Source organism: Triplophysa rosa, linkage group LG24 (assembly GCF_024868665.1).
Source record: "Triplophysa rosa linkage group LG24, Trosa_1v2, whole genome shotgun sequence".
NCBI classification, from domain to species: domain Eukaryota; kingdom Metazoa; phylum Chordata; class Actinopteri; order Cypriniformes; family Nemacheilidae; genus Triplophysa; species Triplophysa rosa.
In genome coordinates, this window is record NC_079913.1 from 444,689 (window position 1) to 463,509 (window position 18,821).

General features: G+C 40.5%; 1 protein-coding gene across 1 annotated transcript in view; it reads left to right on the forward strand.

Moving 5' to 3' along the window:
- mical3b (microtubule associated monooxygenase, calponin and LIM domain containing 3b) overlaps positions 1 to 18,821 on the forward strand; it is a 38,500-nt gene that overhangs the window by 14,133 nt on the left and 5,546 nt on the right. Inside the window, exons 25-32 of the mRNA XM_057324873.1 lie at positions 2,569 to 2,676; positions 2,938 to 3,031; positions 4,115 to 4,180; positions 4,289 to 4,381; positions 4,766 to 4,865; positions 4,997 to 5,070; positions 5,538 to 8,614; positions 15,576 to 15,655. Of these exons, the coding sequence (XP_057180856.1) occupies positions 2,569 to 2,676; positions 2,938 to 3,031; positions 4,115 to 4,180; positions 4,289 to 4,381; positions 4,766 to 4,865; positions 4,997 to 5,070; positions 5,538 to 5,722 (720 nt within the window). The 3' untranslated portion in view covers positions 5,723 to 8,614; positions 15,576 to 15,655. The remainder of the gene's footprint in view (positions 1 to 2,568; positions 2,677 to 2,937; positions 3,032 to 4,114; positions 4,181 to 4,288; positions 4,382 to 4,765; positions 4,866 to 4,996; positions 5,071 to 5,537; positions 8,615 to 15,575; positions 15,656 to 18,821) is intronic.

An 18,821-nucleotide genomic window follows, 5' to 3' on the forward strand; every position in this document is an offset into this window, starting at 1 on the left:
TGCGCACGCACACAGACACAAACACACACACACACACACACACACACACGCACACACACACACACACACGCTCAGTGAGAGCACACATTTAGGATAAAGGAGAGAGAAGCACAGGTCAAATATAACAGACTATAAATTCCTATGTGCAATATTAATTAAGTAAAACTTTAAAATTCTAAAGCAGCCCCCCCGGTCAGGCAGATAGTGCAAAAACAGTATGCAAACGGTGGCGAGGAACCCAAAACTCTAATCGAGAAAAAAATAATAATAATTAAAAAAATACGGCACTTAAAACCCATTATATTCATCACTCAGTCCCTTAGAGCTGCTGTGTGTATCTGGGTTGACGGATGGAAATTCAGGCAGTTTATTTATTCATCAAGTTTTTTGTTGTTGTTTTTCTTTTTCTTGCTTTTGCTCTCAGCTGAGTCAGGAGCTCTCTCACATCAGATCAGACATTCAGAAAGACACAATAGAGGAGGAGGTACCAAACCGGCCATCCAAAAGGGTCTTTCTCCTTCTTGATTTGATATAGAATTATATAGAGTTCTAGAGTTTTCTATAGAGTTTGTGCTGTATGTAGGGCTGGACAATAATTCAATAACAATAACTATTGCGATAGAATTAATTTCGATAATGATGATATGGTTTTTAAACACATTTTCGATATTTCAATATACATTACACGTCCGGGTCTGAGCCCTCGCTCTGCTCCGCGGCAGTGGCTACTGGTGTTATGGAGCGCCACTCCATCTTGCCCCAGTATAAATCACTAGATTAAGCCCGTGTTCACACTTAACTTCTTTTTTGAGAAGGAAAAGTTGACCAATGCGCTTTTTTAGTAAAAATAAACGCTGGCAGCGTTTGGTTACAAACAGCAGCCGAACACCATGACTTCGTCGTCAGCGTGCACGAAGGCAGCCCAGAGAAACAGATAGGCAGCGTAACGGAAGTCTATTTGAGTTACAAACAGAGAGCGTATTTGCAACAACTAATCACATATTGAAAAACTATAATATTAATTTCTCGCTAGAAATGCAATCAGAAGTTGTTGAAAGTGAAAATTAAACTTACATTTATATAAAACTATGCTCCAATGGGCGTTTCGGCTGCCTTTTTATTTTTTCGAGCTGGAGCCTGTTGCTATGGAAACGACAGGTCTCTGTCATTGGTTAGCTGATATTGACGTGGGCGTTTTTTCCCCAGAAAAGTTGAACTTTTTTCAACCTCTAAAGACGCTCTGAGCTGCAGAAAAAGACGCTCAGGACGTTTTTGAAAACACGGTTTACTCCATAGGATTATAATGTCAAACAGACGCTAGCAGCTTCGAAAAAGAAGTCAAGTCTGAACACGGGCTAAGTTTAATATTGATCATTTTTGTCCGTATATTAATTTACAAAACGGATCTGCAACTTACTAATGCTTGCTTTCGGAAAATAAATACGAACAAGTTTAAACAGTTCTTAATGTCAATTTCGAGGACAGAATGGCAAATTTCATAGTTTTTTATAGCTAACTGAAGCACACTGTAGGGCCTTTGAAAGACACCGACACGAATGAAAACGGTTCTTCATGTCAGCTGGCAGGAGAGCATGGCAGATGTTGCATAGATCAGTTTTGCAAAAAAAAAAGGGAAATACAATCATACATAAAATTCAGTGGACGTTAATAATTGAAAATTATTAATTTAGAAGAATATGTCAAAAGAAAAAAAGTGTCAAGTAATGGGAGGCCTGTGCCCTTGTAGAGCTTTGAAAATATGCCAATGCTTTAAAGCACATTTGAAGTTATGGAATTATGCTTTGAAGCACATTTAGAAAAGTTATTCTCAATTTTATTGGTAAACATGATTCTAATATTTGAAACTTACACAAGGTAAGGGCACAGTCCTATACAAAATATCTTATTCTAATAATCATATGTAGCTTTGCACACTGCTGGCATCTAGAATGATTTTGACCAGCATTGTATTGTTCATATCAGAGGGCTCTCTCAACTTCTATCTTACATTTGACTTTTTGTAATACTACTACATTTCATTTATAGGCGCCTTACTGACACTCAAGGACACCGTACAGAAAACAGTGCAGGCCAATGCAGGTGTTGTAATGTGGGAGTAATGTACTCGCTTTATAGATTGTTTATATCGTTATCGGAATTATATCGTATTGACCGAAATGCATGAATGTATTTCAATATCAATTTTGGCCATATCGTCCAGCCCTAGCTGTATGTCGTAGTTAGAGTACAGTTTTGTTTCAAAGTAGTTTAATGCATTATCTGCCCTCTTTCTCTGGAGTCTCTTTATGTGCCTCACGCGTTGGCGTTCAAGAGAGCGTACGCCGTTAAGGTAGCATCTTTTATTTTACATTTGATAAACCCCTCCCACATTTCCTTCTGTTGGTGCATGCAACAGCTCAGACTCTTATTGCCCAATAGAAACGCAGCGATAAACCAGAGCAGCCAATCAAGGCTACCAGCGAATCGTGGTGTTCTACAGAAGTGGTGGGTGTGTGGGTGGTGTTCCCCGACCCCTCCAGTATAAGTGTGTGTACCACGCTCTTTCAGAAAACACAAACAGAGGAGGAACTCAATGCCAAACTGACCCGCCGGGTTCAGAGAGCGGCGCGGAGACAAGCCAAGCAGGAGGAGCTGCGGAGACTCCACAGAGCGCAGGTGAGCGTTACTGTATCCGTACCATGTTTTCAAACCTACCCATGGCATGTGTCTTTGTATACTGAGGTCCAAACGTCTGTAATATACTCAAATATTCTCAACATCTTTTATTTAAACTTGCAAATAAAGTTGCAGGATTTACATTTATGAAAAGCTATTGTACAGTACAGTATGAAGAAATGATTAAGGTTCTGCAAATCGCATCCATTAAAGCACACAAGATGCTTTTTTAAAGGTTGTGTATTTTGTGTGTCGTCTCAGATAATCCAGCGTCAGTTGGAGCAGGTGGAGGTGAAGCAAAGGCAGCTGGAAGAGAGGGGCGTGGCCGTAGAGAAAGCCTTGAGGGGGGAAGCAGGTACCTGTCAATCACCTGTCACTTTCTCATCTAATTTAGGAGCCTCGGGACTTAAAGTTTACCCAAAAATGACAATTCTGTCATCATTTATTCACCCTCGCGTCATTTAAAATCTGCATATGACTCTTCTGAGGAATACAAACGATAGGACATGTCTCTGTGGTTTAAGGGTGAGTTATGAGTAATTATGAGTACATGATGGAATTTTTGGTGAACTGTCCCTTGAATATAAAAAGAAACTGCATACTGATGTAGGAAAAAAAGAGAACGGTATTCATACCGTGTTATTTTCTAAGTGTACGTTATCATAACATTTATATATTTATTCTAAATATAATTTCTATTTTTTCTTTCACATTTGGTTGTATAACCTTCACGGTTTATGCTAGCCCTGGATTTGTATATCAAAACATATTTACATGATCTTTAAAAACGTATAAGGTTTAATGCACACAGTTGTTCCCATGCTGACATTCCTAAATCCAGGGGTAACCTGCAGATATGTCCTACTTTTCACAAACGGTTACTTTCTACCGCTAGTCTTTGGCAGGTGTTAGAAAGGACATACTCATTCTAGAAAGTATTTTATTGGACATAAAATGTAAGACGTCGATATTTTCGGTTTGTCACCTGGCCCTCACATTCCTGGTCACAATTCTCATGATGTGCCCTTCCTTACAATATAGACTTCTGGGAAGATTCTAGTACCTCCGACCTCTTGGACATACATCTGGGTGGTATGTACGACACGTTCGACGGGTCGCTGATGCTAATGCTACTAATAAAGGATTGGGCTAACACAGGCTCTTGAGTTAACACAATAAAAAGTCTTTGTTGTAGTTCTTTATGTTACCCTGAACGAGACTCATAGAGCAGTACTCTACACCAGGACAGGCCAGAGGTCATTTTAACTTGGCAAGACATGGGACACATTTCTCTGCTCGAGTCCAGGCCACATTCAGTCGATTCTCACAATCAAAACAAAACCCCGCTCGTCTTCTCCATCTTATGACCGACTTAACTCCTGACGCCCTCCGCTTTTCCTTCTTCCCCGTCTGTCCCTGCTCCTCCCCGTGGTGTTAGCCGAGCCCTTTCTGGGTTCTCCACGTAGAAGACCCGTCTATCTGTGTCCATGCTGTTCTTCAGAAGGTAACCGCCTCAGCTTCCTGTCTCACTACTGCAGATTCTCATGATAACACATTTCTAAAGTTTCCAAATTCCCTCTTCCGTTTTGTCTTTGCGCATCACCGTACGCAGCCAAAGCTAAAGGGACAGAACACGATCACTCCGTGTATGTCTGTACGGTCTTTTTTCTTTATGTGGTGCAGGAACCTCCACTGCACCAGCTACGTATGTTATTTCTTGTTTGTTTCTTGTGCTGGAACTGCATGGGCACGTCATTGATCTGCATGGATGTTGCAGAGATACAGAATGATCTCCTGGCCTGTTTCTACATCTCATATTAAATACCCAGCCTTTTGTGTTTGTGTGCAGCTTGCATGACTTGTATAGTTGACCTTTGTTTCATTTACGACCTTGGAAGATGCTTTTATATTTAATGCCACGTAGAGTGCATTCAATCGATGTTGTTTTGTCAGTATGTGTGTTTTCTGGAACCCGTGACTTTTTGTTGCTTGCACAATGCTCCAATTGAGTTAGACGTATAGTTTCTAAGCATGTAATGCATCTATCGCTTTAAAGTTTTCACAAATAATAGTTCTCCGTATCATTCAGGGATGGGGAAGAAGGATGACCCCAGCCTGATGCATCAGTGGCTTAAGCTGGTTCAGGAGAAGAACGCTCTTGTGCGCTATGAATCTGAGCTCATGATATTGTGAGTGGTATATTTGTGTATTTTTTTCTTTTTCCGCGTTGTTTTAATGCACAATGAGTATTTTTATGCCTACCTTGTACTCTGTAGTGGTGTCGGACTGCTCTGTGCTCATCTGTGGGGTCTGTTTGCAGTGCACGTGAGCTGGAGCTGGAGGACAGACAGAGTCGTCTGCAGCAGGACCTCAGAGAGCGCATGGCAGTGGACGGTCAGAACACACACTGAAAAAAAGTTGATAGTAGTTTATAGTTTATAGCCTCATGAAACATAGATGTCTGTACATACATGTACTGTAAAAAACATAGATACTGTATACACTTTTTGTTTTTTTTAATAATCAATGACATGTAATCTTCAAGATCATTTATCATTCAAATAATGTGTCAGCATTGGGACACAAAACTTCCATTTGGCACCGGTGTTTTAATGCACAGTAACATTGACCCAAAATAGCGACGGTTGTTTTTTTTTTCTCACTGCACTTACAGTATTATACAGCACATCAATTTTTGTATGTCAGTAATAAAGCAAATCCCATAGTAAGAAAACATCTCTCACATTGACATTGTGATGACCCCTGAAATAATCACAGCTGCGTTTTTCCCCTTATGTTTATTTATTTATAACATTTTCGCAGCGTGACACTCATTTAATCCCTCTTTCTCTCGGGCTCAGATCATCTTAAAGGAGAGGAAGAGCTGGCCGAGGAGAGGCGTATCTTGAGCGAGATGCTGGACGTCGTGGAGCAGCGGGATGCCCTGGTGGCTTTGCTGGAAGAGCAGAGAGTTCGCGAGAGAGAGGAGGACAGCGATCTGGAAGCGGCGATGCTGTCCAAAGGCTTCAGTCTGCACTGGGACTGAATCTTACATGCATCTGCATGATATAGGTGTCAAAAATATGCAGCTGCTGTTTTCATTGGTCCAAAACTGACCGGTTTCATGCACTCTAAACATGGCTGGGTTAAAAACAACCCAATTGGCAACCCAGCGCTGGGTAAATATTGGACAGAACACATGCTGGGTTATTGAAAAAACCCCAAATGTAGTCATTTTAACTATTCATGTGTTTAATTCTGGGTTATTCTTGCTGGGTTATTCTTAATTTCTCCTGTGCTTCATTGTCAATCAAGACAATTGACATTTATTTAAAACATTTTTTTTTTGACTGTAAAAATAATTGTTAATAAAAATTTAAACTTTTACAGTCAGTAGCAGCAATATTTATAGATTTGCTTAAAAGAAAATTGTTAAATTATAATAAATAAAAATGTTTCATATCAAACATTAACAAGCATTATAAATAACATGTTAATAAATAACATTATAAATAACTAATAAACATTTTCCACAATATGTAGCAACAAATGACAATTAATAAAAATAACTAAATAAATAAAAATATGGCTAATATCAAACACTAGCAGTATAGATAACACAAATGAATAAAATTCTGCACAATTACATGTTGCAACAGACCTATGTCACATATCAATTAGAACAATTATCAGTGAATTAATAAAATCATTCATGAATCAGTCAAATTTGAATTCTGAATCAGTAAAAACATTAATGTGTAAATGTATACTTTCACTGTATTTAAATTAAACGAATACAGATATTAACAAAAACATCAAGGAAAAAATAAAAGTTAAGTTATTCCTCAGCAAGCAAAGAGCAGCGAAGAAATCGAATAGCAGATGATTCATTCCCCTTCATTTGAAAAACAACAGTCTGGAGAAATTCCCAGGTAGAAGCGCATTGCCTGGGAAAGTTAACATCAAAACACATAAAATGCGTTGAAACATACATCAACAGCTGAAAGCAGCGTGGTTTGTTCCAGAACTTGTCCATTCAAAATGACAAAAGCCTGAGATATATGCCGGATGTTTCCCATGGCGGAACAAAATGAAAGGGCTTCGTTAATTCTGTCCGGTGAAGAAATTCCACCACGTTTGGTCCAATCTATAAAGAAGAAAACCAAATGATAAAATAACAATACTCCGATACACTTAGCACTGTGTCTTGACATCAGGTATATATGCAAGTAATTGAAATGTTTGGTTTAAAACGGAGGGAGCAATATAATTGACTGGCCGCTTAATGTCCAGAGTGGACTCCGAGAGAGGCGTTCCTGAACCGGGAATGCTGGACCGCGCTCGCGGGGCACTCGCCGGTTTGACTCACTTTTAGTTCAATTCTCAATAAAGTTCATAGACTTAGCTTACATGTAATGGGGTTAACTAAAATTGTATTAATTCGCAGTGTCGCGCATCTTAACAGGACTATGCGAGTCAATTTATGTAATGGCGATCTGAGGTAACAGTTGCTGGTCATCTAAGTTACATCACTAATGTTAGTTAAGACACTGTTGCCTTGCAAAATGTTACAAATTCTGCTCATTTCAATAAATATTTACTTAAAACGTAAAACACGTACCTTTAAATTGCTCCAACCAGTGGCTTTGCCCCATTGTTCTTTATAAAAATGAAAGTTGCGTAGTACACTCAACGTCTTCAGGGCGGGAAGCGCGTGAGCCTCTTCAAACAACCCAGCGGTGGGCAAAAACAACCCAGCGGGTTTAACCCAACACCTGGAAAACTAAAACTACCCAAAAAGTGTTTAACATGTGGAAAAATAACCCAAAAAAACAACCCAACGGACTCAACCCAGCGTTATAGGTTAAAAAATAACCCAGCCATTTTTAGAGTGTGTGCACTCTGGGCCGTTTGCGACACGGTACTTACATGCTTTGCTGTCTTAATGATATATCCCAGAACTCTCAACTAGTTAAGGTGCAGAATAAAGCTCTTTGGAGGTAAGTGAAGAAGTCTTGCTGCCAAAAAATGCTATGCTACTATGCAAACGAACATCATTCTTTATATGATTTTACTTGGTTTTTGTTTTCATCTGTTGACAGAATGTGGAAGCATATACAACCATATTGACAATGTACAGTCATTTCAATTCAGACTTATGCATGTAAAAATTAAACAAAACATATGGCCTGTCCTAATGTATTATTGATGAAACTGTTTTTTATTGTTTACCATGCAAACTAACTCCACACACAGTTGACCATTCTTAATACGAAGACAATGACCGTATTGACTAAAACGTGTTTTTAAATTCATTTGAATATCACGAGGTTCGCTTTACACTATGCATTTCATGCTGTAACACTTGCAATAAACTTTATATTTAAGCAAAATGTGTTGTACAGTTTTACTTGTGCTCTTTTAGCACTTGAATAAGTGACGTGCCATGGGTCCCACGAAACGCACATACTGAGAAAACGTGTAGATTAAATGCACTGTAACTTGCTTCGGATAAAAGCATCTGGCAAATGTTTAGATGTTATGTAAATCCTCTGAATCCAGCACATTTGCCTCCACATTCACACGAATTAAAGAAATCGCCATAAATGGATTGCAGGTCAACGCGCGCCCTCTACAGGACAATATTTGTAACGGCGCTATGAATTCCCAGCAGTGACCGTAAAGGGGTTTAAGTCACGCCTCTCCATCTCTCCTGCTCGGTTTCCGTTCGTGGGAAAAGTTTTCGATCGTTCCCAAACCCAAACTTTTATCCCCTTGATCACAATGAAAGCAAAATTCCCTTCAGCGAATGTTTCCATGCGTTTAGGATCTGCCACTCACTGTTAAGGAGCGCACGAAAGTGAAGACGGTTTCCTTCGGAAAGAAGACAGCATTGCTGTGATCGGAAGTCATAAACATCAGTAGCACTGCCAATAAGGTGAGTAACGTTATGTAAAAAGTAACAAAAATGCTGTAGGTGTTTATAAACATTTAGGCCTGTTTGCAATAGCATGTTTTCTTAACCTCCCCCATGGTTGATACATTTCGGCTGCTTGTGTTACGCGGGTCTGGTTTGTTTATATCTTTTGTGTGTGTTTTTACTGTGTTTTAATAAATACCTTACATGCTGTATCGCACACACGTGCAACTCGACGTGCCTCGTGAGTTCCCGGTTGGTGATGAGTGGAAAAATCTCGGCTGCGCACAAATAACAGAACGGAAACTACTTGATATGGAAAGATAGGCGAGTCACGTGTCCGCAATTTTAGCCTTATACGTGAAAACGGCCTAATGGAAGCAGTGCATTTGTGTTTAAAGCCTTCAGTTTCATGAAACTAGGCTACTTTGGCATCGAATAAACCGGCTTCCATTATACTGATCAGAGAGCGTGTGGTACACGCGCTGCAGATGCCCTCCACTGATTAATGGTTGCGCAGGAATGCGCAGGATTGGCGCATCGCTATTAGACGGACAGCTGTTGCGCATCTCTGAGACTGATGAGGGGGAGGTGGTGGACTCATCGGCTAGATAAAACAACCATAGGGCTTATAAATACAACATTACACTGTTCATAGTTTTTCATGGAAAGATTTTTGGAAGTTTGGGAAATGGAACGTAATAAAAACATGGTGACTGATTTTGTGTGGTTTTACCAAATTGGGAAAGCAGTTTTGTAAATGAGACATGTGTTGTTTATAAATGCTATGTTTTGCAATCATATTTATCACATAAATTCTTTAAAACTAGTAAATGTATAGCAAATAGTACAAAACAGAAATCACACAAACACTTTACACAATGTGACTTGCACGATGTGAATGTCAACAACGGCAGAAATGAATGAAATACTAATAAGACACATTGTTCAATAATTAAATTACAGTGGAACAATAAGACTTTTCACAGTTTGAAATATCTGAAAAAAGAAAGCAATATATTGCCCACGTTCCAAATTCCTTTCTTATCATATATACCAGCGATAGTTCACCCAAATATGAACAGATGGATTATGTTATATTAACACGAACTGCTAAATAAGCTCAAAATATGAATACTTCTCTGTCACAACTGTATCATTTCACTTCAGAATGTTTACCACGAGCATAACAAGATCATATAAAAATATATATAAAATATATTCAGCTAAAGAAAGGAAGTCATATACATCTAGGATGGCATGAAAAGTAAATAATGGGAGAATGTTCATTTTTGGGGGAACTGTCCCTTTAAATGTCTCTGTGGTGACTCAAACGGGATATATCGCCCTCCGAAGGGCCCTTCTGAAAGAGGACATATATACAAAACGTCACTAAATTACGTTGTTTTGTTTAAAAAAACGTCCATGAGCTTTTAGGCTACTTCTAAGATAATTTACCCCAATTAAAATGCACGATTAAAAGTAATAATCAATTACAAGCAATGGGTAAGTTTACCTATTTGCAAGGTGATAGCTTCTTTGTTTGACATATGAAAACAGAAAACACTCATGCTTTGATGTTTTTTTATTTGTGCGATCTGCGATGGTCGATGGGATGGAAGATGCGCACTGGGTCACAGGTTGCCTGGCTTTGTGTGGCAGGTCCCAGGCCAAAATAAAACTGTGTGTGTGATTTAAGCAGCCTGAAATGCAAGATTAGCAGCATTAGATTTTAAACCTTTATCCTGCTTAGAAACATGCATCTGTCTCCTCTGCCACAGACCATCTTTTCTTCACCTAAATGATACATTACACAACCAAACTAATTTAAAGCAACAACAATACTTTCAGTGTAAAAATAATAGTGAAACACTAATAATAAAACAAAATATTTGCGCTCATATTTACTAAACATAAATATCCAATAAAAAATACAAACCTCAGCTGGAGTTCGGTTCACTACACCAACGCTGTTGACCATAGCGATCTCTTTCCAAACTGTTTTTTATTTCCTTTGAATCCGCTTTTCAAGGTTAAACTTTAATTTCTAAATCGGAAAGGTTCCTCGTTTTGGCCGGATTACGTTTCTCCATGTCGCTAGGGGCGAGGCGTCTACACCCTGATTTTATAGGGGCGTGATATGTAAACCACGACCGATTTCAGCCGCCGCATTTATCAAGATACGATCATTCGTACGATGAGATTGGTGATGAATCACACGTGAAGCCTGTCGTAAAACGATGTCTGCGCCCGGATCTGCGCCCGTTTCTCGTTAGATTGATAAACGAGGCCCATTAAGCGGTACAACTGCGTTTTTCCCTCCAGAGTTTACACATCAAGAGCTTTACTCTTCGAAGGGAGTAGGGCATAGGGATGAGAGGGATGATCACTTCGGAACGGAACGCAGGCAATAGAGACGCAGTATAATTATAATGCGGCTAGAGGGCAGTGCATCCCAAAATCACTTGAAACGAGGTCACGCTAATAATGCGAGAGAGAGAGAGCACAGTAAAGCACTAATGATACGATTAAGCAATGAGACATCTCATCCCCTCAGGCGTCAAGCACAGAAAATCACTTCTGTGGGGCCTAGTGAGCTGAATACTCTCGTCAAAGGACATCTTGACAATAATTGAACCTTTATGTAGCTTTTCGACTTTTCATATAGATTTAAATGATATATGTGCATTAACTCTACTTCTTTAGACAGGTCAAATAAAAGCAGTTATTTCACCTGTACCCTCTTGTGTTAAATCCCCTTTTCAGTTGGACATTAGCAGACGCTTTTATCCTAAGCGACTTATAGTGAGTAATAGTGTTTTCTGACAGTAAATCGAAAGATTTACTGCGGCCAAGATGCGTTTAATATTTACGTCTGGGCAAGTCGATGTTAAAAATGCTATTACTAATGTAAAAGAGAGCGCTTGCATTAATATTGAAGCAGCGGAGCGTCTGCGTCATGCCGTATACGGTCATGCGTCTTCAATCTGACGTGACTCAACGTAATATTACACGCGTACTCTCCAGCATTCTCCAGTGTTGACGGCGTTTTCAACGATATAAAAGCTCATTATTAATGTGACATCCAAAGTTAAAGGCTTTTTATTTGTGTGTGGATAGGTGTTGAAACTTGTAACCGCGGTTTGTTTCAGTCAGCACACATCTGTGAGTTTCATCAGAGAGAAAGAGAGCAATGCATGATGGGATGCAGGTGTCATGCATTGGTTTAGAATTGTACAGTAAAGAGTATGCAATCAGGGTCGCTTTGAAATAGTATTTTAATCATACCAACTGGGATTTAGGGCACACGGATCTGTCACGCTACACTAGTTACTCATTTAGGGTTTGAATGCAAAGACAAGGGTGTCGATATAAGTGTTCTCGCTGTGTACTTCAGCATACTTTAGCAGTTTATCGCTGCTTAGAAAACCCCTTACATAACTGCTTTTATGTTATGTCATGGAACGACTGTATCTGTTCCTTCATCAAAATTTCTCTCGGCTTGCTTCGGGGATGTAAATCCCATTTCTAAGCATGCGTTTGAAAGTGTGAGTAAACCAGAATTCCCCGGATAGCGAGGCCGTGTGTCCGGCTGTACAGAGCGCTCTCGTTATAAAGACACAAAGCTCTCTGAGGGATCTGAGGCTGAGACAGTGGGAGAAGATGTGTGTGTGTGTGTGAGAGATGTGTGTGTGTGTGTGTGTGAGAGATGTGTGTGTGTGCGTGTGAGAGATGTGTGTGTGTGTGTGTGTGAGACAGATGTTCATTATAGGGTTGTAATGTACAAGGTGTCAAATTTGGGCTTCCGAAGGATCTGTTTTATTAATGCTCCTTAGATACACATCTGGATTGTTTTGCCATAGGTTTAGGGACACCACTCTGAGGAAATTTTGATTCCATCGATACTGCCTGCTAATACATGATTTTTATGCTCGATAATCAATGTGATACTGAATGAATCTACGTTTTATTGCAGAAAAATGAACTAGACTGAATGTAGAACTATATTCAGGTGAACAACCTAAAAGTTTTGCAGTCTCTCGCTCTCTTTCTGGTTTTTTCCATCACATGTCTTGCATTTCGGCCTTTCGTCTATGTATAATAAATGACCGCTGTTTCTGTCTCTTAGCCGTGGCTGGGTGCCTTAAGTAGCTGCGAGCCAATATTCAGCACTTTCTCCGGCTGTGCTGTCTCCTCTAACATCTGGATAAAAGGCACACCGTGTAAAATATTACAATACTATCAATATTCTGTATCTTGGTAAAGTATGGCAATAGAAACTCCACTGTCACAGGTTAGTCTAAGCCGATATGTTTTTCCAAAGGGAAAATATATAGGGGCTTCAGGCATTCTGTCAGGCGTTTTATGAAGATATTCGGGTAAAGTTTCAGTCCATCTATGAGGTCAGTGACCTGAAGTCTTTTCAGTGTTGGAGATGAGACAGATGGTCTGTACTACTCAGTGAGGCTGCCTACTGAAAAACCCACGAAGAGTCCGTTTCTCAGAGTACAGAGATGTGCATCTGGACCGTCCACGTTTCTCTCCATTGGCTTTTTTCGCAAGTGGATTCGATACTTCAGCAAATTATAAAAGACATAGCACAGCATAAATCTAAATGTGTGGGCAAAGATATGAAATATTTCTCCGCTACCAAATTTGCACATTAGATGTTTTCTTAGTAGGTTGCTTATAATAAGGATGGTAGGTGAATATTTGCATGGTGCTGGCTATGCCGAGGTCATAGGTTTGATTCTTAGGGAACACACTGACAAGTGCATACATTAAATGCAATGTATATCACTTTGGACAAATTCTTCCACCAAATGCACAAATATCCAAATTAAACTCTCAAAATCCCAACACATGGCTGTGAGAGTTTAGTTAAATATAGATGTACTTTTGTTGGTTGGAGTTGTGGGACGGTTTTGTCCACGGTTACAGCAAAATGAAACTCATCCAGTAATAAAAGGCTTCTAATGAGTTTCCTGTGACTATTTGATCTCACAAGGCCACCACAGGCAGAGAGACGCCGAGTCAGCACACACACACACACACACACACACACACACACACACACACACACACACACACACACACACACACACACACACACACACGAGTGCGTTGCACAAGATTGCACAATGCTATTTAATCAAAAGTGGAAAGAGTACCAGAGGGAAAGATAAATTAAAGCAAAAAATAATTAACTGAGCACAGTCACAGAGATGGGGAAACTCAAGCTCATATGAACATACAAATCACACTTCAAACACAAAAATAAGAATGAATTAATTCTTTTCACACAGATTTTTGTGTTGCCGCCTGAAGACGGAACTTGAGTTTGGCAGAAGCTTTTATCTAGTGCATCTTGAGTTTGCTTCAAGGTATTCATTTCATTTTTATGTTATTTGGGAATCGAACCGTGACCTTGGCGATGGCAGTGCCATGCTCTTCCTGTCTAGCTGCAGGAGTGTAAATCAAGTTTAAAAGCTCCTAAACGCAAAAGCAACGCTTCGCCGCAACTCGTGTTAGAGGTCAGTAAACATGCTAGCCAGCGGTTAGTTCAGAATCACTCACAAGGTGTTGACAAGTGGTGTCTGATTGGATGTGACAGTGATAGATAGATATTTTAAGAGCCCCGGAGAGTGCAGCCTAGTGGTGAAAGGCATCCTTCACCTAAAAATCCTTCCATCATCATTTATTCGTCCTCATTTAGCTCCAAACCGGTTTGATTTACTTTCTGCTATTGCGTCAAATGGTCATGCTGCTTATATTCATACAATAAAAGTGCATTCATTCAGTTTCATAATTTAATTCAACGTCCATTGTTGTGCTTTTCAAGCATATTTTATGCCTGTAAATGTGCGAGTATGTTTATTTTATGCAAAGTGCACCATCACGTAACCGAGCAAGTAAAATTCGCTGTTTACACTTATGTAGGGTGACATAAACAAGATGACCTGGAAACATGGATTGCATAACAATCTCACAGCAATTCTGAGTCTCAGTTGGTGACGGTATGCACACAGACATACTCACAGGACAACAAAAACTGCTGCTCGTACATGTTCTGAGGTTTTGTTTTACTCGGTTTATCAGCTTCGTTCTCCCGTTTGGCTTTGAAAGGTGCGAAGAAACGCATCCACTGACTCGCAAACGGATTGACCTGAATGCTGTAGGAGGAGCGAGTGAAAGAGATGCTGTGAGGATGCAGAGAAGTGAGAAAGAAGAGAGGAACGGACCGCTACTTGCTCTATGGAGTGAGAGAGAGAGAGAGAGAGAGAGAGAGAGAGAGAGAGAGAGAGAGAGAGAGGATGAATCCGCTCGACAGATGCCAACGATGAAGAGACGCAGCGCGTAAAGTTGAAAGCGCACGCTTCGTGTTCTTGCGTTCATGCGTGACAGATATAACAGAAGGGGGAAAATACAAATCTGAGGCACAATCCGTAGTTGAGTGAAGCGGAATTGCGCATCACCAACCCCTCCAAAGAAACGCAGAAGGAGCAAGATCTCGTGCAAATGCGTTTTGGGGGCACTTGGAGACATCTGTAAGTTCCGGAGTTTGTGCAAGTGCGTGTATTCGTGGGTGGTGTTGAAACAATTTACGCGCAACTATACCCTTCCGCACCAGATGCCAATTTTGGAGACGCGCGCCACCGGACCTTTCGTATCCAGTTGTGCGTAAAAACATGCGCGCTTCATCTGACGATGCGGAGGAGTGAGAGCCACGACTCCGAGGTCCTGCGGAGTCCCTCATTGGACAGCGCGGAGTCAGAGTTCACCCGGGCGGCCCGACGGGGTCATCGTCTTGCCGTGGGGGCTTTCTACGGCTCCCGGGGCTCGAATGTCAAAAACAAGGCAGCGTGCACAGACGGAGCGGTGGTCGCGGTCCCGCCAGGGGTGAAGCCCCAGGACAAGCGCGTGTCTGCCGGGGGGAAGTACGTTGTGTTTTATCTGGACTTGTCTTTTATCTTTCTTCTAGAGTTTGAGAAGTTGAAGATGGCGCGTGGATGTCTGTGTTGTGTCAAATACATGATGTTCCTGTTCAACCTGCTGTTCTGGGTGAGTATCAGAGCACTGCCTGAACCGTGTAACATACACTCTAGTGTCATTTCTTCAACCTAAACATATTTTTCTAATCCCTTATGAAAATGAATGATGGTTTTGCTACAACAACCATAGTTTATGGTCAAACTATTATAAAAATACGTAGTAATCAATTTGCAAAACATGGTTACTACACCATATATAATATAACAAAAAAAAGGGAAAACACAGGCTCTGTAGTACTTTTGAGCTTGCTGAAACACCAAAAACACTGACTCAGTACAGTTATGAGGATGGACCTGTTCGGTCTAATAACGCAAGACAAGCTTGTCTCGCACTTTCTTGTTGACTGTCATGTTGGTGTACACGTACACAACTAAAGATGCAAAATTTGCAAGTCATAAATGGAAACGATTTCATACTATTTTATACTAGTCACTAGCAAAGGGGTTGGCATCTGTGGTTCCACTGACCAATCAGCATTGTTGTAACAATTTTCCTGTAGTTCCAGAGCAGTCACGACATTAAGAGTTGAATTGATTGGCTCAAATGTTCAGTGGTTCCATGAGATATTCAGTGGCTTTCCTCAGATATTGTGTGTGTGTGTGTGTTTGCTCCATTGAGAGACATTGGGGAATTTGTTTCATCATTAGGTATTAAATGCTCACAGATCAAAGGCGGTAATACATATTCATCTAAACTGAAGCAGTCAAAGTAATCACTTTCTCTTTCTTCCCTCTCTCTACCTTTAGTTGTCTGGTTATGTGTGTGTGTGTGTGTGTGTTACAGTTCTGAGATGGAAGCGATTGCTGGTTTGTGTGTGTGTGTGTGTTGTTGTTTGTTTGTTTGTGTTTAATGACGGATGTACCGAATCACAATCAGGAAACTTCAGGAAAAAGCTCCCCACTCATGATGACACTCCCACACACCCCACTGGTGTAGCGTTAGGAAGGGAATGCACGAGAATGCGAAAACTACAGAAAGATTACAAAAGCCTGAAGACAGATTTGACACTTTAAACGCCAGGACGGAGAAAGAATAAAAGAATAAATGTGAGGGAGGGACAGAAAGTAAGATAAAAGTGAAGCGGCTTAAAAGGTGAGACGGAACGCTCGAGACAGAATTACCTTGAGACGGATTCGAAGACTTTTCTTTTTCGGTGCTTCGGTTGGTTGCAATTCAATTTGAGAGTGATTTTTTTTCAGAGAAATGGCTTTTGTTCTGTGCTGATGTCCTGATTTATAGAAGCATTCAGCTCTTTTAATGTAGATTCCCTTTGAATCCGAATGATAAACAAACCCTTCCTGCTTATGAAAGGTAGTGTGTTTGTGTCCATATGACATGCCACGCGGTCTTTGTTAGGATTGATCTACTTCTATAAATGATTGAGGGGTAATTAGGCATGTTGGTGTGAGACGGGTGATATATATTTCATGCGTTTGACATTAGTGAGCCTGATGGCTCTCAGCTCGATGTTTAAAACATGAGTCGGAAGGTTAAGGCCAGATTGACTTCAGCAAGGTCAAACACGCCAAGCGTAACACACTCATTTGTGTGAGAGGTCAGCACATTAGAGATCTTATTAACATAAACTGCTACATAAGCCTTTCTTCTTATAGCCGATCCTTGTTTATCAGTCTTGCTTCAAATAAAAGGAAACTTTCCTCTTCCTCCTCCCCTCTTCTGCTTTTCTACACCTTGTTTGTGTTCATTACGGCTACTTCACACCAAACAGCTTTTAGAGAATGAGCTCTTTCTCTCCTGTGCCGTCTGTGTGGCAGTCCACTTCAAACGCATCTCAACACATTAACAAACAAACCCGTTATAAAAGCTTTTCCAAAGGCAGAGAGAGTACATTGAATTCAATTTGTTTTGTGTACGTGTTTCTGCACCATGAACACTACAATTTGGGTTAAAAGCCGTTTATCACGGCTGGCAAAGAACACTGCGTCCTACCTTAGCGCCCACAACGTCTGTCTGTTTCTGTGGACAGAAGAACCTCAGATTTGATCTCTAGTTTCTGTCTTTTGCCTACGTTCACACGCCAATTATTTTCTCTGCCAGTCATCCTTTTTAATTTCACGGTCCTTTAAATACTTTCGTCATCTTTAACCTATTTTTCGGACTCCTGCTGTTTATCTCTGGCTCTCTCGCAGCCGGTTTATCGCTTTATTTTCGTTTCTATATAGTTTCGCGAGCATAAGGATTCTGTCTCGTTTCACATTCCTCGTGGCCTCAGAGTGCATGCTGGGTATTTTCATGAAGGAACTGAACGACACGGCTTTTCACCTTCAATTACGCTCAAAGAGGAGCGCGTGGAGAGCCGGACCACTAGACCGTAGGGCACGTCGCACGATGACGCACGCACACACACAATGTGGTCGAGGGGTAGAAGAGAGAACGTAGAACATCTTGCTTGCTTAAATTTGATGTTTAATTATCTTAAAAGCACTTTTGTTAAATGTGTTTTAATATTTAACAAATGGTTTAATTTTAGATTAAATTGCTAGATGTGTTTTAAAATTGTATTTATTTATTGCTTTAGTTTTTAAATACGAAGAAACCCAAGTTGGGAATCTCACTGCTGTGACCATTCTTTTGCCATACCTTCACCGTGTAACGGTTAGTGCAGGGACCACTCGAGAGATGCAGATCATCCAATACTTCTTCATAATATCCAAGATGAGACGACACAGAACCACACAACACCAGATACAGAACCGAACAAGGAGAGAACTGAAATAGGACAGATAAGGAGGGGTAGACAGGTGATGGGGATTAACCAATAATGTCCAGATGATGGGGAGCAGGTGTGACGAGTGAAAAGGATTGTGTGGGTGCTGTAGTCCGGTGGTGAATGAGGGCAGACAGTGAGCCGTGACACACCGCATCTCTTTCTATGCAATGTTAATTATTCATCTATAAATGCTGCTTGGATGGAAGGAAGTATTTTAACATTAAATATAATGTTTTGAAAACTTTGTTTTAAAGTGAAAAAAAGACTTTGATTTTAGCAAGAGTCCAATCTTTCTCCCATAAACACACACACGGCGTGTGCAGCAAATTCAACATTTTGTGGTTTTCTGTCTGGAGCCCGTCTAGGTGTGTTTTAGCCGAGTGTCTCCTGGTGTCTGGCCCATAGCGGACTAGATTGCTTTTACATTTCGGTTGCCTGAGCATG